Raw genomic sequence first — 23,970 nt, 5'->3', positions numbered from 1 at the left:
GCTAAAATGAAAGCAATTGTGAGCTCCTGAAGATCAAAGACGCTTATTTTTTAAGATATCAGGCTTCTATCCAGGCGGTCACGGGTTGGAGCCTCTATGCGGTAAATCCCCTACCTGTCGTTTTAGAACAATTAATCCGACGTTAAGTTTAATTGCTCTCAAACGAAGTTTGTAGCAATTACATTAGTCCTGCTGGTCTTTTCTTATGCGAATTTTTCGCTAGACAATTTTTCATCTGAGACCTTTGATTTTTCGTCCCTAAAAACAGAATAAACAGGTAGCGCCCAGCGGGCATTAAGTTTCACTATAGGCCCTTAGCCACGTTTGTGCTTATTCTGATGAAGTTTTTAGGTAGGTCATAATATAAGGTTAAAAGGTCATTTTTAAAAATTTTTTAGCCCAAAATGTTGACTCTTTTGTATTTTTTTGTCACTTTGGTAAATTTTTTTTGGACCAGTCTAAGATTGAGGCTGGTTAAGGCTTATAAAGGTCTTTTGCAAGAAATAAGTACTGTTTATGACCAATTTAGGAGCTATATGTTTTAGTACTCCAAACAAAAACATGCTAATTTATACTAATTTTCACATTTTTTTCGAGCTTTTTGGAACTTTTTGTCGTTTTTCTGGCCTTAGGCGTTAAAAAACCTCATGTATGGTTTGGAACTTTTAGTCATTTTTTGAGCTTTTTGAGCCCTAGGTGTTAAGAAACCTCCTGTAAGGTAATAGATTATAGATAACCGCATAAATTTTAGTGGTAATGTAATAGTTTTACAGCATTTTAACGTGATTAAGTTCAGCATTTTTTGACAAAATATGCACCTTTTTTCAATTTTTTTGAATTTTGTTTTGCCATTATTCAATTCTTTCTAGACCCAGAGGCCAGAAAAACTCCTTAAAAATTTGATAATAAGTTACTGAAAAAACTTTCATCGGCCATATAATAGTTTTCAATTTTTTAATTTCACAAATTATAGCAATTATTTTTTCATAAAACTTGCAACTTTTTTCAAGGTTTTTTTGAATTTTTTATTTCAGTTTTGAAATTTCTCCAGCCTCAAGTGCCAAGGAACCTCCTCTAGGGTTTGATAATAGGTTACTGCATAGCTTCGCGATTTGTTGGAATGTTTTTCAAAATTTTAATATCTGGAAATTACGCAATTATTTTAAAATATAACTTTCAATTTTTTTGAGTAACTTTAATTTTTGATATTTTTCAGCTATACGGGCGCAGGGACCTCCTCCGAGGTTTGATAATGAGTTGTTGCTAATTTTCTAGAGTCAATAGAATGGCTATAAACTTATTAATGACCTGAATTTTAGCAACTTTTTGATGAATTTTCAGTTTTTTTAAGGATTGAAAAATTACTGTCACTTATCAAGTTTATGGATCGTTTTTAGTCATCGATACTATTTGAGGCTTGAATTAAGGGATACTGGATAGACTCTTGAGACAATGAAATAGTTGTGAAAATAATAATCTCACGATTTTTGGCAAGATTTTGTTAAAATTTGCAATTGTTTTTAAAATTTTTGATTATTTTTGTCCTTTTCTGAGTTTAAAGATAAATACTGACCAAAGAAATTTTTTACATCGTGCAGATGGATTAAAGATTACATAACAGAACTCCAGAGACACAAAAAGGGTTTTGAACATTTTTTCACTGCAAATTATGGAAACTTTTTCTGATTTTTGCACTTTCCGTTTTAATCTAGATTTGCAGAGTCAAATCTAATCAAGGAAAATATTCTTAGCTCTCTTTCGGACAATTATGGTTTCTTTCCTTCTTTTTCTTGGTAACTTTTCAGCTCTCGCACACTCTAGCTCTTTTTCTTTCCTTAACTCTTTTGCTGATGCCGCACTTCAGCTGCTGTTATGTGGCGCGATGTCATCATATTTTACCGTCACCTCACACCCCTTCCATTAAGCTAAAGCTAGCCTCACTAAACCACGGCTAGCTACTGACAAAGCCAACCGCTCGCCGTCGTTTGAGAGCAATTCGCCCGACGTTAGTTGGTTATGTTTATAGCTGAGAGGTTGTAAGCTGAGTGTAGCTATATTAATGTGTTCCAGTTATTTTTACAATTCAAAGAATACAAACTGTATTATTGTATTGGGGCGTTCACACATTTTCGTAATATTTGAAGTGAATTTGGAGAAGTGATTTTGGTCACGACGTATCATTCTACCGGCTAAGTTCTATGTGCATTCTTTGCTGGATCATTTTTTCCGTCTGACCCTTTTAATTTTTTGTCGTGAAAAACGATATAAATAGGTTGCGCCAGGAGGCTCGAGTTCTCCAAATGCGATTCATCGAAACTGTATTGGGTACCATTTCACCCCCTTTTCAGCCCCTCCACTCCATTCAACCCCCATACACAGTTCACTCCCCCCACTTCATCCTCCATTCCCATCCCTGCACATCATTCCATCCGTTATAACTCAGGGCACTAAACTCCCCGTGCGCTCCCCCTTCTTGTGTCCCCCTCCCTCCGTGCTCCCCTTCAATTAAACTGAAGCAAATTTTCTTAAACCGCAGCTAGAACATTCTTTCCACTGTTTGAGCCCTGTGATTTTTAGTCAATGGGATAAACAGTTAACGCGTGAGGTCATTTGACCGATGTGCAGCTTTCTTTTAGAGCATTAATACCCTCTAAATTTACTGTTCAACCAGGTTTAGGTTTTTGAGCAAGTGATCCAAAAGTAGGCACAACAAAACTAATATCTCCAACAGTAGTCGATTACGTTTAATTGTCCTCAAACGAATTTGTAGCTATTATATTAGCTCTGCTATTGTTTTTTGTGCTATTTTTGTACTTTTCCCATCCCTGCTTTTCGTCTTATCCTTTTGTCTGACTATTTAGCTTTTTGTCCTGAAAGTCGGGATAAACAGGTAAAGCCCGGAGTTTCTCTTAGAGCCTCTAGGTTTACTAGTCTCTAAGTATGGGATTCACCGAAACTGTTGAGGAAACATACCTTGATGGTGTGATGGGTCGCCCACACCCCCCCCCCCCCTAACTACTGCTCCCCCCGCCCCCACCCCCTCCATTACTACTCAGCTAGCCTCCCTAAGCCCCAACTGACTACTACCGAAGCCAGCCGCTCACCGGTCTTTTGAGAGCAATTGGACAGATCTTGGTGGGTTATGTTTGTTTTTATTGGCAGATAAAATAGAGCATGAGCTGGAGGCGAAGTTGATCTCGTACACAGAGCAGGCAGTCAATGCAATCATCTACAAAGTGCTCTTCTATGGACTATTTCTGCAGATATTCCACACCACTCCTACTATATACAGGGCCACATGGACACTCACAATCACAGGTACCATCATCATCATCTCATCATCATCACACTAGTCACTCCTATAACAGTTAATCTAAAAATCGGATCATCCAATTTTATTTGACTAAAACATGATTAACCCTCATCCATCTTCTCAGCCGGCAGTTGTAGTGGGCCAATTTGCTTTGCGATCCAAGAAGATCTGTCTAATCTGTTCTTTTTTAAGATCTGTTCAAACTTTCTTCGGCTTTTTCATATCAATGAGAAATCACATTAGATTGGTGATTTAAGTAACGCTTAAGCAGTCAAAGAAGCTTAAGAAAACGAGTAAGCTTGCTTACAATTTGGTGATTTTTTATAAAACTACTTTTAGAGTGTAGTGAGATTTGGTGTTTAAACAAAATTTGTATCCTTTCCGTTAGTCCACCAAGTACGTTATGCCTTGCAAACAACAGAGCACGTGTCAATACATGGTAAATCATTTTGTGAAAAAGTTGGCACGTGTCTGAGAGTGTGAAAATAATATTCATTCACTAAGCTTGGGGCACAAACGGAAAAGATCCAGGATTTTGTTTTCACGTGCGTCAATGTTCTTAAAATTGACTCGCCAATTCCTTTTATTTATAGCTGCGTCCGCAATTCCAGGTGGCTATTATTTTATCGTCTAACAGATTTTTGTTTCGTCATACCCTGACTTCTTGGAAATGACTTTTTAAATGTCTTCAGTGACTTCTACTGCTTTGCAGTTAAAATTTCTGTTCGTGACGTCATTTCTGCTTTTAGGTCAATTGCGTGACTAAAAAAAACCTTACTCAAAAAATGACTTCTGATCTCACTTATGGAACTTAAAAATTTTTGATAATTTACTAATTAAAGGTCAATAGTGTGCATCTAAGTGGTGGCAAACTTATATGCCCTAATTCCTGAGTAATAGAGTCTTGAGTTTTAATATCGAATATTAATTTTGAAAAAGCTCCATTAGGGATTTTTCCCTGTAGAGCGAATATGTTATAAAAAAGACAGTCCGAATCTAAACCAAAAAGTCTGTGATCGATCTGTCAATCTTATATCTTTAGTTGCTTCAATTCATGGTAGGTCACAAGCGTCTATCGCGGCTATTTTCCGGCAATCTGCCGGCTATGTTTTAACTTGAATTGGTTACTAGCCGCCATCAGCATCTCAACGGCTCTTATTTAGGTGCTCCCCATTTTTACAATTCAAAGAATTCGAATTGTATTGGGGCGCTGTCTTTTTTTATGATCTGTTCAAATATTTTCATGATTTTTGAAATCAACATGGGGTAGTTATGTTGGTCACGCTGAAACAGGAAGTGAAGCAAAAAAGCGAGTGGTTTAGCGACGTAAATTTTTGTCGCTCTTATTTTAAAGTAGAATGAGAGAACGTAGTTTGAACAAAAATTTGCTTTCTCACTAGCGGTTTTCGTTCACATGCGGCAATTTCTTTTAGTTTTTAAAGTTTTTCAGATTTTTTGGATCGACTTTTCTCGAATGGCTTTCATTCATAGTTCAATTTTGACCTATTTTTTTTTGTTTGAGCCAAATTTTTGTCGTTAGTGGTTTTTTGTTCACATGCGGCCTTTTGACATTGATTTTGTGTCTTTTTTTATTTTTATCTGATTTCCAATAGAAACGGTTTTTCCCAATTCAGTCATAGTCCATACTAGGTCTAGCTTGTTGTTTAGTCAATAAAATTTCTTAGAATTGTACGTCACGACTTATCCTGCTGTGTTTTTTAATTTGCTTTACTTTTTGATTACGTTTTTGTTTTGCATAAGTCACGATTTTCACGTATGACTTCTGACTATCTTCAGTCACTGTTTTAACTGAATGAATTTAAGATTTTTTCCAGCATTTAATTAAGCACGGTGGTGAATAGTATCAAATTAAAGCTCGGGCGTTAAGTCATTGAGAGTTAGGTTATCAGAACCATTGGAATGTTTGCTAGCTGATACTGGTATTAGGATTATTATTTTCAATTTAGAAGCTAAATTAGGTATAATTTTAGAATCCAAATGAAACTGCGCCCCAAAGTAGAACACTTTTTGAAACCGAAAGAAAACAGAACAAAATTCTGTCTAATTATCTTTTTTAATTGATCTCAAACGAAGTTTGTAGCAATTATATTAGTCCTGTCGGTCTTTTTTAATGCAATTTTTTGCTTGACCAATTTTTCGTCTGATGCTTTTGAGTTTTTGTCCTCAAAAACGGGATAAACCGGTAGCGCCCAGCGGGCATTAAGTGCTCTTAGAGCCTTTCAGCTCCGTTTCAGCTCAAACTGCTTTGGAGACATATACTTATGGTGTGAAGGGCGGTTCTTAGAGGTTGAGACACCCCCCCCCCCCCTGTTGACCCCCCCACCCCCACTATTGTCTCCACCCCCACCACGCTGCCCAACCCAGTGCTGCCCCCCAACAGCCCCCGGTGCACCCCCCCCCCCCCCCCCCCCCCGTGGCTAGCTACTGACAAAGCCAACCGCTCGCCAGTCATTTGAGAGCAATTCGCCCGACGTCAGTCCGTTATGTTTTTCTTTTTCTTTCTCAATCCCGATTTGCATCAACCGGGTCAAAGGCGGCTATTTTCCGGCAACCTGCCGGCTTTGTTTTGTGATTTTGGCACAGTTGACCTCAAGTACTATAATCTGCTGACAAGTACGAATGAAGATATCCCAAACTTATTGAATTGTATTTGACGCCAGCTTCTAAAAAATAGACTGACCTCTATATTATGTCGAGACATCTCAAATTTTATTCTTCTCCTTTTCCATGCCGTTTTTTTATTAGTAGTATGAGATTCCAGATATTCATATTTTTTTAGTTTCTGTCAATTAGATCGTATCTTTTGCTGAGGTATAGTTTGCTTATACCACTTCGAAGAACCCCGTTGAAATTCCAGATTATCTTCTTATAATTCGAACTTGTATACAAAAAAACTGTTTTTTAACATCATTTTTTTTGAAGCATCATTGGTTTTGTGTTTTTTTTTATTTAGATCATTTTTTTATTACCATTTAGATCTCATCTTACCAATTAATTACTATTTCATCTTACTATTTACTATTTACTGTTTTTTTGTTTTTACTTTGTTTAAAAAATCGTGTTTTTTTAAGTTTCGTCTCATTCATTGTCCTATTAAATAGTGTTGGTAACGACAGTTTCTATCAATTGTCACTTTATGCAAATAAATGGTTTTTTTATTGGATCCAGTTTATTAATAACGCCTCTGACACCTTTAGTTTTTGAAAAATGTTTCGCCATTTTTCAATTTTTGCCCGCATTTGTTGTTACATTTGCTATTTGATTGATGAGTAGTTTCTTTGAAACAAAAGCATCTATGGTTTGATAGTCGTTGAAGTTTTTAACTTTTGGTTTTGCGTTTCAATGACTTCAACTTGTTCGATCTTTTTTATCTCATAATGTAATATTACATGTAAGTCAATTGTTATGTTTCCTAAAACCCTATTGTTTGGCAAAAGGACAGATTTCTTCTTGTGAGTATATTCTATTTATTACTACAAGTTGTTTTTCAAAGTCAACTTGCAGTCAGTTTGATAATTTTTTCCTTCTTTCTTTTGCAATCGAGAATTTGAGCTTGGATTGCATTCGCAAATGCCTTTTTTGTTCACATGCGGCCTTTTGACATTGATTTTCTGTCTTTTTTTATTTTTATCTGATTTCCAGTAGTAATTGTTTTTCCCAATTCAGTCATAGTCCATCCCAGGTCTAGTTTGTTGTTTAGTCAATGAAATTTCTTAGAACTCTACGTCAGGACTTATCCTGCTCTGTTTTTTATTTTGCTTTACTTTTTGATTACGTTTTTTGTTTTACATAAGTCACGATTTTCACGTATGACTTCTTATCATCTTCAGTCACTGTTTTAACTGAGTGAATTTTATATCCTTTCCTGCATTTAATTACGCACGGTGGTGAATACTATCAAAGTTACAAACACAAAATTAAAAGAGACTGGATTAACCGATAAAGCTCGGGCGTTAAGTTTTTGAGAGTTAGGTTATCAGAATCATTAGAGTTTAAGCCAACGGTTATGTTTCCTAAAACCCTATTGTTTGGCAAAAGGACAGATTTCTTCTTGTGAGTATATCCTATTTATTACTACAAGTTGTTTTTCAAAGTCAACTCGCAGTCAGTTTGATAGTTTTTTCCTTTTTTCTTTTGCAATTGAGAACTTGAGCTCGGATTGCATTCGTGTATGCCTTTTTTGTAAGATGTGTATTTTTGACGGCTTTGAGTTTTCAAACTGGAACAAACATGTATAGCCCAGCGTGCATTAGATAGCGTTTGCATTAATAAGATGCCCCTAGTTGCTTCTCAAGTGCTTAATTCTTTTTTTTGCTGAGAAAGTCCGAAAGTGGAAAGGTGAATATCGGATAAATGAAGCACAAAATGTTCTGTTTTTCATATCTTTTCGTCATTGTTCATCAAGAACATTTAATCGAGCCTTTCAGTAAATGGGTCTACTTTTTGCTCAGCCCTTCTAATGATGACATCTATAAGCACCAGCTGTCTACTACTGAAGCCAATGGCCAATTGCCGCTCATTTGAGAGCAATTGGGTCAAAATTGGTCGGTTCATGTTCAAGCGATCTTTGTTGTGAAGACAAGAAGGCCTTGAAAAAGAGATTTCTCAGATGCTAAAACCGTTTTCTCCTTTTTGTATGTAACGTATACGAAACGAGGGTAATCGGTAACACAAAAATAAAGTATATACAAATTAGGTGCTGATTTTTAAAATTTTGTCAGCAATTGTGACACTATGTTTGTCTGTATGGTGCGTAATGTGTTCGATTTGGCCCCTGTACAAGTCAGCAATTTTTCGATTTTAATTCAATTCTGCGGCTGGTAACTCAGGATGTGTCCTGTGCTCTTAAGCGTTAAACCTTTGTTTGAGTTTTAAACTTTTTATATTATTTAATGTCGGAGATGTGACAAATTTATTGATTAAAATGACTTCCCTCACTAAAAAACGACACTTGCACTCACTTATTAGTTTTTGTTTGAAAACGTGTTAATTTTTGTTCAAAATTAAATCGATGTCACACTAACTAGGTTTCTATTAATTGCTCTCGAATAAAGTTTGAAGCAATTATTGCAAACGTGTTGGTCTTTCTATGTGCGCAATTTTTGTTCAAGAACATTCTTTGACTTCTCAGGTGACTTTTTCACGGCTGAGGACTTGATTTTAAGTAATTCAAGTTGCTCTTATTCCAAAACTCTTTTTGTTTCTAAGACAAAAGTAATTGTCAGCCTGGCGGGATCGAAAACTGATAGCCGAGTAGATCATGCAGGTGACAAGAAATCTTGAACTCGTAGGTTCGAATCCCTCTCACTATCGGAAAATTTTTCCACCAATAGAAAAAAAACAAGGCTACAACCTCTAGTTAAATTACAGTCATTTGAGAACAATTTGTTGGCCGTTTGTCGCTTTATGTTAATAAAGCTCGAAAACCACTGATGTTTGAATTTTGATTGCAAACTGAGGCTAGAAGTTGAAAGAAAAATCTTTCAGTTGACATTTTGTGTCCCCGGTCCCAGTGTTCTTTTTGTAATATTATTTTCAACAATGACTTTTCCTCCGATCGTCGAGCAATGTTATTAACCTCAGGCAAAATTGTAATTGCTTCAAACGTGTTCAGCGAAAGTTTCAACTCCATCATGGTCATTTAAGAGAACGATTATCGCAAGGTATAGCGTGTAATCTGCAATCTTACATTATTCTAATGCAATGATAGCTATTCTATCTGCTCAAATTTGTACAATCACATCACTTTTGAAATGATAAACACCAAATAATGTGTACAAAAACATTCAGTTTCATCAAGGGCAGCTAGATTATGTTTCAGGCATTTTCTGGTTCACGACTCCTTTTTTCAAAGCAATCCAATATCTCAATCCTGTCTTCTTCTTCTTCTTCATCAAGGCATTGCTTCTCTTTCTCTACCTCATCGGGGCCATCTCCCAAAAAGTACTGCAGTCGTCTTTTCAACACTGTATCCTTTGTACCCCTTCTCCAATCAGTTGTCTTTAAATTTAAGAAAAGTTGAATATTTATAATATTTGATAGGTGTTGGAATATTTGTGCACTGGTCATTTTGTATATTTATACAGTCTTAAATGAAGTTAAATTTCAAAGTGGCAGCATTTTAGCACAAACAGAATGAAGCGCTTCTATACGTCAAAACATATTCTGCAGCATTCTGCGACCTCCTTTAGGCATGCAGTTCAAGATTGCTCTTCTCGCGGGAGGAAACATTGTTTCGGATACCCATCTTGGACCATAAGCAGATCATGTACAAGTTCCTCAAAAACCCGTCTTTAAAAAGACTATCTCTCACTCATTTGCTCAAAATGAACGTCAGAGAAACGCAAGAAATTCAAAGCAAGAGATGAGTTGGGAGAACCGTTGTCAAAAACGTGTCAAAATTAGACAGCATTCACTCTTTTCCTCAGCATTGTACTGGAAAGAGTTTTCAATAGTCAAATTGACTAAAGCAATCCCTAAAGCAATCAATATACTACAGGTCAACTTTACAAGCTCAAGGAGAACGCATTCATCCGAAATCCTAACATGTTTGCTATGCTTTTTTGACCAAAAAAAAAACAAACTAAAGATGACACCGATGAACGTTTCGATGGCAGACTCAAAATGTTGACCGATAGCTGTGATTCTGTTTGCCTAAAAAAACAATAACTTGTGATGTTTCAATGCCACAATAATGTATAACGAAGTTCAATTGGAACTAATTCGGGAGACAATTAACCACGGCAAACTCTAGAATTAGCATTAATTATGTCTCTAGGGACACATAACCAACAACACATGACGAAAAGACAAAATGCCCAATCTGAACAGAATGTAAGCACTGTCTCCTTACAATGCGAAAACTGGCAGTCAAATGGTACCCAACTCTCAAACACTAGACTTGCTTCCCGAAATCAACAGAAAACTTCAAATTTTGAATACTAACAGCAAATTCAAAAAATCAGTTTTCAAAACTGCTGATTACAATGGCCACAAACATTATAAGAAAAGCACTGGTCGAGGAAGCAGTCTCTTAGTTAATTATTTGAAAAATAGACACCGATAATATCGTGTATTGGAACTAATTTCTTCAACCTGACAATTACCAAATAAAAAAATTTAACCACGCAGAAATAAATTATTAAATGTTCCCACAGTGAAGGCTTACAAAAATAGCAAGCTTATCTCACATGCGACAAAATATGCCAACAAAAACGTAAAGCTTCATATGAAATATTTCTGCGAAACAACAAACAACAGATAAATCATATTCACGCTCAATGGGAACTTTTATCAAAAAGCAGACGACGACAGAAGTTGTAAACCGATTTTTGGTGCTACTTCATTTTTTGTATCTTTTCCTGGACAAAAAAAAAAGAAAGAAGTTTTGAGTTTTTGAAAGAGTAGAGCAAGAAACTAACGTTCGGAAAAAACGGCCTTCGTCTATAATAGTGTGTGTTTATCTGCTAAAATTAAACAGGCGTTTATAAAAACTTTTTGCTATAAAGAACGTTGGTAATCTCCAGGTCAAACACAAAGAGTGAAAAAATTGCAAACGACTTTTTTAGTCTTGAAAAAAGCAACGGCTAAACACCCGGTCTCAACATTCTTAAAAATAATACAAAGGACATATTTGGTTCCACATAAGACATACCAAAACTCTTAGTATGATCTTTCAATTATTAGAAAAAATCTAATATGGATTTTTAGTTCTTAGTAAGAAACATATATGACCTTATTATGATTAGTAAGTACCAAATATTTTACGGCTGCTGCGATTTGTAAATCCAAACTTTCGTTTATTTAAAGTTTTGTCTATATTTGATGCAGAAAATGATTTGGCAACAGAACTCTAAGAAGCGCTCCAAAGACGTAATCTTCCCAGGGACATGATTAAACAAAATTGCTATGCTACAAAATAAGTTTTTTTGAGATAAAAAGTATTTATAACTGCCTGGCTGAGCTGTACAGACAATAATAAAAAGTTTTGGCACGTAAATTTTCCTTACATGTCTACAGAGAAACGAAATTCCAATCAAATTATCTAAGAGCAAAAACGTATTTTATCAATTTGAAGGTTTCAGTGTAATTTTCACAATCTCTTTTTGTTTACTGAGAGACTATTTAGGATCTTATTATGGTTGCGAAGATTTCATGAAATCATAGGTGACTAAGTGCGATTATGAAGAATCTTATGAATTGGTATGAGTGCCAGGATTCTTTCATGGTGTTCAAGGCATGCAAATTTTTGAATGTGCTTTTTGAGCGTAGATTCGGAAATTGAAACCATTTTGGCGATGATTTCAGTTAATTAATTTTTCCAATATACTTCAGGCGCGGCAAAATCTTTTTTTTTACAAAATGAAGCAATGTGACAACTTTTGTTGACTCAAAGGGACTGAAAGAGCCCTTAGCTATTTTGAAGTAGACCAAAAAGAGTTTTCGGAGTGGTCTTTTTAGCCATCTTTGAATGGTTTTGAGTTCGAGATAACAATTTCAGAGTTCTAACGGTAGATCCTTCACAATAAATTTGCTAACAATCTGTATTTTATTTCCTTTGTGTACTGGAAAATTCTTGAACCTTAATCTCGCTCTGCGAATCCAGAGTAGCTAACTTAGTAACAATCCCCGAATTCCTCCCGTAATTTGTGGAAGTGATTTCACTCAGCAAACAACGTCGCTTAAGTTCATTACACCAAGGCGCAGCCAGCCGATAAGTAAATGTTGTTTGATTCAACCCAAAACCCATCTTTGAAGAAATCATTTCATGCTCTTCTGCTCAAAAATAACGTAACAGAAATGCGAGAAATGAACTGCAAGAGATGAAATGGGAATACCGTTGTCAAAAACTCTTCAAAGTCAGAATCTTGTTCGGTGGCAAACCAGGCGTTCGAAAGACAGCATCTTTTCTTTTTCTCAGCATTGTATTGGAAAAGGTTTTCTTCAGTAAAAATCTGCGAGAGAAAAGGATTCAGTTTTCCACGGGTGTTTATATTCAATGCAAAGCCGCCGGTCAAATTGTACCCAAAGCTCCAACACTAAACTCGCTTCCCGAAATTTTCAAATTCTAAATACTCACCGCAAACTCAAAAAACCATTAAAAAATCTATTGGTGTATGAAAGCCGTCTCAAAATTGTTGTCTTTCTAATAATTTCTCGCGAGTTTTTCGCAAAACTGAAAAGGCCAATCAGACTCTGAAGAACATAAGTTCTGCTAAAACAGTGATAATCTGGTCCTGAATTCCATCTATAACGATTAATATGACTAAAAGTAGTGCACTCCCGTTGAAAATTATATTGCTGCAATAGCTAGCTCTCAATCTTATGAAAATGATTCCTTAGAATTATCAATTGATCAATTACCGCCCAAAATTGACAACGGGCTAAATATTTTCCCTATCAACTCAAATTGCTAATAAATCCGAATTGGTTGACTGGATCGATAATTCCAAGAATTTCAATAAGAATTTCTCATAAGAACTTAATCAAACGCGTAAACGTATACGTGTACCTGTTGGTAGTCACGAATGGAGAATAGAGGACGATCGTTCCCCGCGGCTTAAAACCGCTCATCTGAAGGGATCTCTTCGCCATTCGGGCTTTAGCTGCTATAAAACCACGTTTACAGTTCACAGGTAACTCCGTTGAAAATATCGAACATCAAGCTACAATTAGGCGCTCAGAAATTTTCAAAACGTTTGACGTGTACATATTAACTTACTAAAAACCAATAACGATCTCCATAAATTTCTATAATTGAGACAAACAGAAAATCTAAAGACTTTTTTAGGCGTATATTTTCTTCTTCTATAGTGATTAAACTAAAATGAGAGTTAAAATTGCTTTAGAGTCAAAACTGCACAACAAACAACAGCAACCTTACTAAATCTGTCTCAAAAATATAACATGATTTTGTATCAAGAAAAAATAAAGATTTATTGCACAATTGCACTGAAACATGCTTTTTGCAATTAAAACTGCATCCTGAAAATGCAGTGAAAAGTGACTTTACTAACATTCAAGGCAATATGAATGCGACATATAGGATATTCAAAATTGGACTTTATTATCTCTCATTTGCTGGTCTAATCCTAAATCAATTATCTATTCTTTAAACACTTTGATTGTTTTGCTCGGCAGTGGGGAACATCACTTAAATGAAGTAAGATTGTTACACAAACTGAATTCAAATACTTTAAGAAATAATTTATCAAAACTCTAATTTGTAAAACATGAAATAAACTGGTTAGGATACAAACTCAAACAGAACAGGACTTTTCTCCTCGAATGTAATAGACAAGCAATACTCTCACTCGCAACGTTCAATAATGAGATCAATTTAGGAGTCTGTACATCGATTAAATAGACTTGTTCATAAATTTATACTACTCGGTCCTCTTTACAAAAATTTACGAAATAATATCTGAATTTTATATGCATTTTCAAGCTGTAAAAGACAAATTTGCTATTTCAACAGAAAATTTTTGTTTCAATCTGTAATTAGAGACACGGATTATATTGTCAATTGGCAGAACTGTGGTCAAAAAGTTGAAAGAAACACAATATTGCGTGGTGACAAACCATGGCCGCAAGCGGATCGAAAAAAAACTATCCATTATCCATTTTTTTCTCAACATTGTGCTGAAAAAGTTTTCAACGGTTAAAATCCGCTCCAAAAAAGCGATCAATCTACTTCAGGTCTAATTTGGAAAACCATGGAAGAAGCATTCATCTGAACACCCAACATGATTGTTATGCTTTTCGACCACAAAATAGACTAAAGATGATGCTGTTGGACGTTTCGACGGCAGACTAAAAATGTTGGTCAAAATCTGTGATTTCGGTTTGTCTGAAGAAAAATAACACTTGGTGATTTTTAATGCCAAAAAAATGATAACGAAATTCAAACGAAACTATTCAGGGAGCAAATTTATCCACGACTAGCTCTGAAATTGACTTTAATTTTGTTTCTCGGGAAACGTACCCAAAAAACACATGACAAATGGATTCAAAGGTCAATTTGACCAGAAGGTAAAATCTATTTCTTTTCACTACAAAACTGCCGATCAAGTTGTACTCAATGCTCCAACACTAAAATCACTCTACAAAATCAACAGAGATTTTCAATTGCGGATTACAATGCCCCAGAACCAAAAAAACGGAATGCATTGTTCAAGGAAATCAGTGTCATAACTGTGGTCTGATAAAATTAAATCTGGACAAATGCCACCCAAAATTGGCAATGAAAACGTCCCCAAACTCGTTGACTCAAGAAATGTTTCCAGCATAGCTGAAGTAATGCTTAAGTGACTCTGCTTGAAGTCACAGAGAACTTCTGGCGTTTATCGAGAACCACGAAGCTGTCCAGATATTAGGGCAGAATTTCAAAGTGACTTCTGCAGAGTCACTTAACCATGCTTAAAACACGACAAAACGCGCACGTTTTAAAATGACGAAAGTCAACTTCTGCCTATGTAGCAACTTATGGCATTTTGACTTCTGGCACTGCAGACTTTCGGCAATTTAAAACGTGCACGTGAGTGTTTTAATTTTCCGTCGCAAGCCAACTTGTCAATAAATCTGATTTGATTGACTGGATCAACAATTTCAACAATTTAATCTTCATACCTTCTCGTCTGAAGTTAATCCTACACGGAGACGTATACATGCACCTTTAGGCAGTAAATAATGGAGAATAGAGGACGATGGTAGCACCGTAGTTCACTGCGGCTTAACAGCGCTCATGTGAAGGGATGTCTTCACAATTTTGGGTTTAGCTGTACAACAATCACGTTTAAAGTTTCCTGCTGATTCCGTTGACCATCTTGAACATGAAGTTACGATTATTTGCTCATAAACTATCCGAACGGTCGATGCTTACTTAATAAATTACAAAAAATTAACAAACTCAATTAATTTCAGTAATTGGGACATATAGAAAACCTGAATAATTTTCCTCTGTAGTGATTAATGTTAATAGACAGAGTTAAATTTGCTTTAGAACCAAAAGTACAAAACGAACATCGGAACCCCATTGAATGCGTCTCAAAAATTTTACATGATTTTGTACACAGAAATAATGCAGCTTTTTTGCACAATTGTATCGAAAGATTCTAAACTGATTTTTATGGTCTTGCGGATCTTCCAGTCTATTACTAAAAAGCAATGGTTTAATCTTTAAACACTTCAATTGTTTCGCCCGGCACTGAAGAACATTGCTGAGCAACAATTTTAAGGTGAATTCAGATCACAAAATTGAATTCAGATACTTTTATGAGTTAATTCATAAATTCTGTACACTGTAAAACATTAAATGAACTGGTTCGGACATAAAATCGAATAGAACAGGACTTTGCCCCTGAAATCTAATAAACAAGCAATAATAAACAAGCAAGAAATCTAATAAACAAGCAATAATAAACAAGCAAGAAATCTAATAAACAAGAAATAATAAACAAGCAATACTCCCACTTGAAAGGGTAAATAATGAGATCCTTTTCCAAGTCTGTACATCTCTTATATAGACCTGTTCCTAACATTGCGAATCAGGGAACCATTTGCTATTTTGTTTTAGTAATTTAGCTCCCTTTTATTAATTGTAAGTTCTGGAAAAACAACTATAAAATTGTAATATTTAACAAATAGATCTACTTTATCTCTCAAAAACATAGACCTAGCGTAAAATGGTCCAAAAAGTGGTACATGTTGATATGTGCCACAGTTTTCTTGAAAAGAGAAATTTGCAAAAATTGACAATTGATTCGTTTTGTCGCGAGTTGAAATCCACCCGTATCCCTCCGCAAAAGCACTGATCGTCAAAAAAGCAGACTGGCAAAACAAGGATTCTAATCCTCTAAACAATTTGAAGGAATGCATTTAAAATTAGTATATTGAAAAGACTGTTCAAGTTCCTGCCTGTTGTGAACCCGGAATTGAGTGAACAAGATCTGATAGATGGGAAGAATTTGGAGCCAGTAGAGGACAGGAGGGTGTTGTACGACAGAGTGGCCACAACCACAGGATACGGAGGAGTAGGAGTGAACTCTTCCCAGAAGAGCAGATTCAGCAAACCCAAAAAGGACAAAAAATGGTGTTGATGCTGACACCATGTCATGACGTCATTTCAAGGACTCAATGGCAACAAGCAGCAAAGAACGGACACTTTTCTCGAGTAAATCTACTATTTTAAAGCCTCGAATCAAATTCGAATTTTTTGATCTTGGTTTATCTTACATTTCTCGTTTAGAAAGAACACTATATAAACTGGCCTTCATTGGGGGAGACAGGTGGAAAACTTGTTTTCCTCTTGCACATTTTGTAAATTTAATTTGTCACTGCTTTCCACGATAGATGTTTACAAGATATCAATTAGACAAGAGATGGAAAAAGAAAGCAGAATTTGGTAAAGACTGCATGAAAGGCTCTGCTCATTACTAACTGTGGATTGAGAAGACACATTGCAAACTATCTAAATTTGGGTGTACGTTTTGCCTCAAAAGTGTGCTTTTTTGGCGTAAGAACAACTTCGTCATCTCATTGACTCGCATTACAATATATTTGGTTTTAAAAACATTTTGAAAGCAATAAAAGCTGATTTGTAAAATAAATATCTGCTGAAACCTCACAAAAACACGTCATTTCGTTTCCTGACATCAGAAAATAAGAAATGATAGAGAAAATAAAGAGAAAAGGACGCTAAAAGGAATCCACGATGTCAAAAGAAAGATGATTAATTATCAAAACTCATGTAAATAATTTCTGAACACAGCAGAATTCTACCGATTGAAAAATGCATGTTTAAAATAGAGAGGTATCAGCGGATAACTTTTGAAAGAAGTTCATTTTATGGGCAAGAATTATGTAAGAATTGTGCTGAAAGTGTTCAGAAAATCATTTTCAGTACTTGTCAACTCATTCCTCAGAAAAAAAAACATTTATCAGCTGAACTTACGGATTCTGCAAATTTAGCGGAAGTTACTGAGATCGCATTTATGGATTTTTCAGCTCAATTCTTGTACAATTTGCCAAGCTTGTAGTGCACTCACATCAAACTACTAATGATTGTTTTTTCAATAAATCTGTGCTACTTATTCTTGTTACAGCTATCCAATTCTGTTTTCCGCAGCACACTATTCAAATCTAAACAAATATATCTATGCAAGACCACAGCTTTTCAACCAGATTCTAATATATTCAATCAATCAAACTAAATCAGATTGAGGGCACTTTTGATATTGCTAAAAGTAGCGTTCAGTTGTCAGAGATAAAAACCACATAAGTATGAAAGACTTGTTTTCAGAATTTGTGAACGTTGCGATAACCTGCGGCGAGTGTGATTCAAAAGATGACCGCTTATAATTGCAATTTTTAAATCAAATTGCCGCACAAATTACCCAAACTCTTGCAAAATATAAAGTTTTCCATGTCAAAGTCCTTGCTGAAGATTGCTTTTAATGAGACTTTTGCAGACACTAAAGTTGTATGATCAAAAGAACCCATCGAGACCGTTAAACTCCTATAATGAGTTCGACTGGTTCAAAGTGCATGTCGAATTCAAGAACAAGTTCGTTTGCGTATGGTCAGATTCTCTCCTGTCTTTTTGACTCCTTTATCTAAATCCTCCTTTTTGGCTTACCTTTTATTAGCTGAGAAGCGCTGTTATGACATAGCTATTAGTGATGTTTAATTGCTCTTGAACGAAGTTCATAGCAATTATTGTACACATGTTTGTCTTTTTTATGCAAAATTTTCGCTTGACAGCTTTGACTTTTCAAGTGACTATTACGCCCTTGACTTTTTGCGTTTCAATCACAATTTCAAGCAGCTGAACTCAATTGGCGGCAATTTAATACTAAAAGTCAAATGAAAAGAGCGCCGAAACTGGTGCCATTTTTCAATATAAATCTTAACAGTGGTATATGTTAACCTCTAATGTTTTTATTTGAAGCCCACTAAATATTGGTGTTTATTTTCAAGGAATTAGGCACAACCAGAAAAAAAGCTCTATTCTAAATGCAAGAAAAATGACCAATTGTTAAAATTCACTATTTTGACCAAAAAAAGGTGAACGCCATTCTTTCAACCATTCTCTCGAACTAACATACTTCTCCCGCTTCAAAAATTTGTTCGCCTTAAACTTTTCTTTTTGATTTTAGGTTTATTTGTTGTGTTGCCTTGTGAACTTCCTGTAAGAAGCATAAATAAATGATAGTAAATCAGTATTCAAATTCGAGTCGTAAAAATCACGATGAGACCCATAATGTCCAATATTGATTCGCAGCTATCATTAAGGCACCTTTCTCGCGCCCGTTTCTGCATTAGAGATTTATTTTCGCAGTTCTATCATTTTCCATCATCTAATAAACATAGCCGGCAGATTGCCGGAATAGCTGCGAAAGAATAGACTTGCGTGCCATATAATAGAGATAGAAACAGATACAGATCTAAATTGAAAAAGAGTCGACGCCACTAAAAAAACTAGGCTAAAAAACATTCAGCGATAAATCAATAAAGGTTGTTAAAATTCATTCCACAGAAGCCTCTTATTAGGGACCTTTACTACACAAATGAGTTCCTTTGACCTTAAACAAATTCAAATTAAACCTAAGTTTTAAAGTGCAAAAGTCATTTTATTGAGTGAGGTAAGTCACGTATGATCAAAATCTAATCACGCAAATAACCTAAAAAATTATCGCTAAAGCGAGTGAGAAATGACGTCACGCGCGCAAATGCCGTTAGTGAGAGGAAGAAGTCATTCAGAAAATTTGACTTTTTCAGCTTTGCTGTGTGAACAAATGTAAAACAAAAAAAGAGCGTCAGACGACGAAACAAAAAACATAGCCGGAAGAATTCCGGAAGCGACTCGAATCGTCAAAACTTCACTAACAAAACCGTTATTGAAGCGGAAGTCACTACCTTTTGTATTAAACCATTAACTCACTACCTCTCCAGGTCTGCTCTAAAAATTGGTGAAACTTGAACAACTGTCACCAAGAGAAACAAAATGCAGCAACATTTTAAATTATTGAAAACGTTTGGCAACGTTAAAAAATCCGAAATAATTAAGGTGGTCAAAAACTTGATAGTCTGAAAAAACTGACAAGGTTATCAACTGCCCTCAAACAATTCATGATTCTAATCTCAAAAAGATCGCGAAAGCAAACGGGAGATAATAATCTTAGAAACTAAGTTTGAACCAAGTTTAAAATCTTTTCAGAAAAAAACCTCAAAATTAAGAATCAGAAAACACCAACAATTACAATTCTAATCACTGCAATTAAGACAAAAAAACAACACACACCTGATCCTTGTTGTACTTGTGCTAGACAACATGATTTCATACTAAATCAAAAATAAAATTGATCATAGAAAAGACATAAGTAGAAGAATATTCAAAGGCAAAAAATCGGTTAAAATATTACCAAGGCCGGAAGAAAGCTGCAGTAAATAGTCATAAGTGGAAATTTTGCAAAGGGCTTGCTGTCAAACGCTCAGTACTGCCTTATGTTGAATGAAATCAATTGCAAACCAAAGAAATGACGAAAATCTAAGAAAAAGCAGAAATCATTCATTTTTTACTACTGAAAAAAATCAATATACCGAAAATAAATGTAGTTGCCAGGACAAAGCTACAAAAATACTAACTAGAGTGTGAAGCATATCGGCACAATGTAAGGAACACTGTAACAAAAAGACATTCTTAATTTTTGAAAGTTAAAAATCAATTTCAAAAATTCAAGAAAAACGAATACATTTCATTGTTCAGCATTCAAGACATAGAAAAGATAACTAGTCATCCGATACAAAGATCTATCCTCCTGAAAACAACAGAAAATAGGAAAAAGCAGAATTCATAAAAACGAAACATTGAAACATTTTGCAAAAAAATGGTCAAAGAACTTTTAAGTTAAGACTGCATTTATGAAAAAGTTTTAACTGTTTTTCCAAAACTTAACGCCAAGAAATGATTGAATTTTCATTGAAACGAAATTAAAGTCCCAAATGTTGCTCAAAAAAAACTATTTCTAGCAATTACAACCAAAATACAAACAAAAAAACTGACGAAAATCGGAAAAAAACCACCAAAATCGGATTAGCATGTGTACAATTTTATGAAACAAATTTACATTGAGGTAGAAAGAGGCGTTGAGTATATAAATTATCAGAGAGAAGTTGCCATATGAACTGATTTTTGACAAAAAGACGGTTAAAATACCCAAAAATGAAAAAAATTATTAGAAAAAAGCCAAAAATTAACTAAAAAATCAAGAAATATGCTCCAATTTTCAATTTGAAACGCATTTTCAGGCTCTGCAAAACACTGTGGCATCAATTTCCGAGGTTGAAATTTCAATATAGTATCGAATAAAATTTATTTCCACAAGAATTCAAATTAAAAGCAAAAAAATTGGGCCACTTAGACGAAAAAACGGCTAAAAACGGTTATTTATATGTGCAATTCAATCAAAAACTACTTTTCAAAGTCAAAAAGTCGTTCACTAAACGCAGCGCATGATCAAAAAACTTCTCTCGCTTAGCGAAAATCTGTTCACCAAGACAGCTTTTCTCACTTTCGCTTTTAGGTCAAAATCGTGAACAAATCAACTTCCTGTAAAAAAAAACCGAGAGAAAACCAATACTCCTCTTCGAGTCGTAAAAAAACCAAGAGCACCGCAATAGAGCTACGCTCAGCTTACAGCTTCGCAGCTATAAAAAAACATACGGTAAAAAGCAGCTGCCATTGATTCCCATTACCCCAATTGAAAAATTACAAAAAATAATGGGATTTCATTTTTGGGCACAAACAGTTCGAAAATGCGCACTTTTTATTTTTATTTCGGGTATAGACAAACTACTGTGAGAAGTGATAACTAATACTTATAAAACAAACTTGTGGGCAACTAAAATTTGTCTCTATGGGTTTGTTACGTTTTTTTTATTTCGTTTTAGGACAGCTCTCATTTTAGATTGCTTGGCTGAGCAACTGCTGCTTAAAACACGTCAAGCCAAATGCATGGAGAATTGAAACAACCTAGAGAATTCGAAAATATTGCATGTACAATGTCGAAAAAAAACCTGCAAATGAGGTAGAGCGAATCAATTTTTCTTTTCGACGAAGTAAACAAAAATAGTGCCGCAATAATAGCCGGTAAAATAGACACCATTAACACCATTGTACACGAATGGTATTGAAACAATTAGGATTAATGAGGTTATCAGAAGTTTTTATACACCAGAACTAATTTAGAGCGAAAAAACTTAGCCATTTTTTTGCAAACTCCAATTGACCTCAATTTAAAGGTTAATTGAAATCAGCTGCTTAGAATTGTGAAACTTAAATCGACTAATCTCGGAAGAATTGCTCTCGAAGGACAGGCGGGTGGAAAAACATTTCACCCCACCGGGATTCCAACTATTTACCTCCCGCTTCATAACCATATGCATTACCTACTGTGCTATTTGGCCATTGCTTTTGCTATGCTGCAACCAAATTTATATAAGCAATAGATTGAGAGCAATAGAGATCACTCAAAAAAGAAGAACGAAAGCGTGAAAAAGTCAATCTAGGTGCCAAAGAACGTTCTAGAAAAGGACAAAAAGGAAAAGCACGAAAAGTTTGCATAACATAGCTGGAAGATTGCTAGAAATTAGCCGAAAAAGCTTTGTAGATCTGCAGTCTCAAAAAATAGTAGACAGAGACGACCAAAAAAATTTCTCTTTTCATTGAATACTGAGATGTTGTATTTTGATGAAGAATCTGTTTAAGTTATTGCTGCCTCTTTTGGGTGCTCTCCAATGACGGTCGATTAGAGTGACACACATTCACTTGTCCTTATCTCTTTGATTTAAAGTAAAAAAGTCAATTTCAAAGTCAGGAAGTCATTTTTGAGAGTAAGTCACATGTGACCAAAAAATATAACGCGAATGAACAAAAAAATCCACCCATTAAGAGCGAAAAATGACATCACGCACGCACTTCAGTTGAAATTGCGTGACCGAATGAACAAAAATCAGACTTGAAGTGGTTGTGGCGTCATATGGTCGTAAAAAAATCTTGAAAAAAATAGCCCGAAGAAATCCGGAAGCGACTCGAAGCGTCAAAACTTCACACCTAACCTTTATGTCAACCAAAGCTATTACCTTTTGAATTAAACCATTAACTCATTACCTCCGCAGGTCTGATCTAAAACTTTGTTCAAATTTCAAGCAGTCACCAAAAGAAACAAAATGCAGCGGAAGTTAATATTAGTGGAAACGTTTGGTAACGTTAAACAAAGTCCGAAATAATCAGGATGGTCAAAATACCGTTAGGCTTAAGAAACTGACAGGGCTATCAATTTCCCTCAAATAATTCATAATTCTAGTCTCAAACAAATTGCGACAGCAAAAGTCAGATAATAGTCTTAAAAACCAAATTAAACTTTTCAAAAGGAATGATCAAAATTAAGAATTAGAAAATCACTACAATTAGGCTACAAATCACTGTTATTAAAACAAAAACAACACATACTTGTATGTATGCCAGACAAGATGATTTCATACCTATTTCAGATTAAAATCATAGAAAAGACATGAAACAGAATAATATTCAAGTAAAAAAATCGTTTAAAAAATTACCAAGGCCGCAAAAAAATAGCAATAAAGTGATAACTGGAAATTTTGGAAAAGGCTTTCTAGCGAACTCTGAATACTGCCTTCTGTTGAATGAAATCAATTGCAAACCCAAAAATGACAAAAGTCTAGAAAAAAACTGAAATCAATCAATTTCTTAACAACCAAAAATCAAATAACGAAAATAAATGTAGGTCCCAGGACAAAACTAGGATGATGCCAACTAGAATGGGAGGAATATGGACACAATGTACAAAACAACAAAAAGATTTTTGAAAGTTAAAAATCAAGTTATGAAAGTTAAAAATCAAGTTGAAAAAATCAAGAAAAACGAATATTTCATTGTTCAGCATTTGAGACAGAGAAAAGACAACGACTCATCCAAGAGAAAGAGCCATCCTCGTGAACATAACAAAGAAAAGAAAAATCGGAATTCAAACATACGAAACCTTGAAACAATTTGCAAAAATTGGGCAAAAAATTTTTAAGACTGCATTTATGAACTATTTTTTCAACTCTGTCTCAAAAACTTTACGCCAGAAAGTGATTGAATTTTAATTGAAATGAAATTAAAGTCTCTGATGTGTCAGAAAAATAATTTCTGGTAATTGAAACTGAAATACAAAAATGAAAAAATTGAAAACAATAAAATTGGATTAGCATATGCACAATTTTATAAAAAAAATTACATCGAGCTAGAAAGAGGCGTTGAGTATATGAATTATCAAAGGATATTTATCATATCTGATTTTTGAGAAAACACGGTTGAAAGATCCAAAATTAAAGAAAATTATAGGAAAAAAAGCCAAACATTAGCTAAAAAATCAAGAAACAAGAGGCAATTTTGAACTTGAAAAGCATTTTTAGGCTCTGCAAAACACTGTGGTCTCAATTTTCGAGGTTTACACTTCAATATAGCATCGAATAAAAAGTTTCCACAAAAAAACCAAAAAAAAATGGGCCACAGACGAAAAAACGACTATAAACGATTATACATATGTGCCATTCTGTCAAAAAATACTTTT

At 34.9% G+C, this 23,970-nt stretch overlaps 1 protein-coding gene across 3 annotated transcripts in view; it reads left to right on the top strand.

The window, feature by feature from the left end:
- The window catches only part of LOC142352983 (uncharacterized), a 57,398-nt gene extending 40,391 nt beyond the window's left edge, over positions 1-17,007 (top strand). For 2 of the 3 annotated variants that reach the window (XM_075405162.1, XM_075405154.1), the window contains exons 7-9: positions 3,163-3,318; positions 9,156-9,277; positions 16,243-17,007. In XM_075405162.1, coding sequence (XP_075261277.1) covers positions 3,163-3,318; positions 9,156-9,277; positions 16,243-16,431 — 467 coding nt within the window. In that variant the 3' untranslated portion in view covers positions 16,432-17,007. Of the gene's footprint in view, positions 1-3,162; positions 3,319-9,155; positions 9,278-16,232 lie in introns of all 3 variants that reach the window. The other variant, XM_075405169.1, reaches the window with a different exon arrangement.
- Positions 17,008-23,970: the final 6,963 nt, after the last annotated feature.

This window comes from Convolutriloba macropyga, chromosome 1 (genome assembly GCF_964194025.1).
Source record: "Convolutriloba macropyga chromosome 1, txConMacr16.3, whole genome shotgun sequence".
Taxonomy (NCBI): domain Eukaryota; kingdom Metazoa; phylum Xenacoelomorpha; order Acoela; family Convolutidae; genus Convolutriloba; species Convolutriloba macropyga.
Note: the sequence above shows the minus strand (reverse complement) of the source record. Positions and strands in the feature narration are given on the sequence as shown.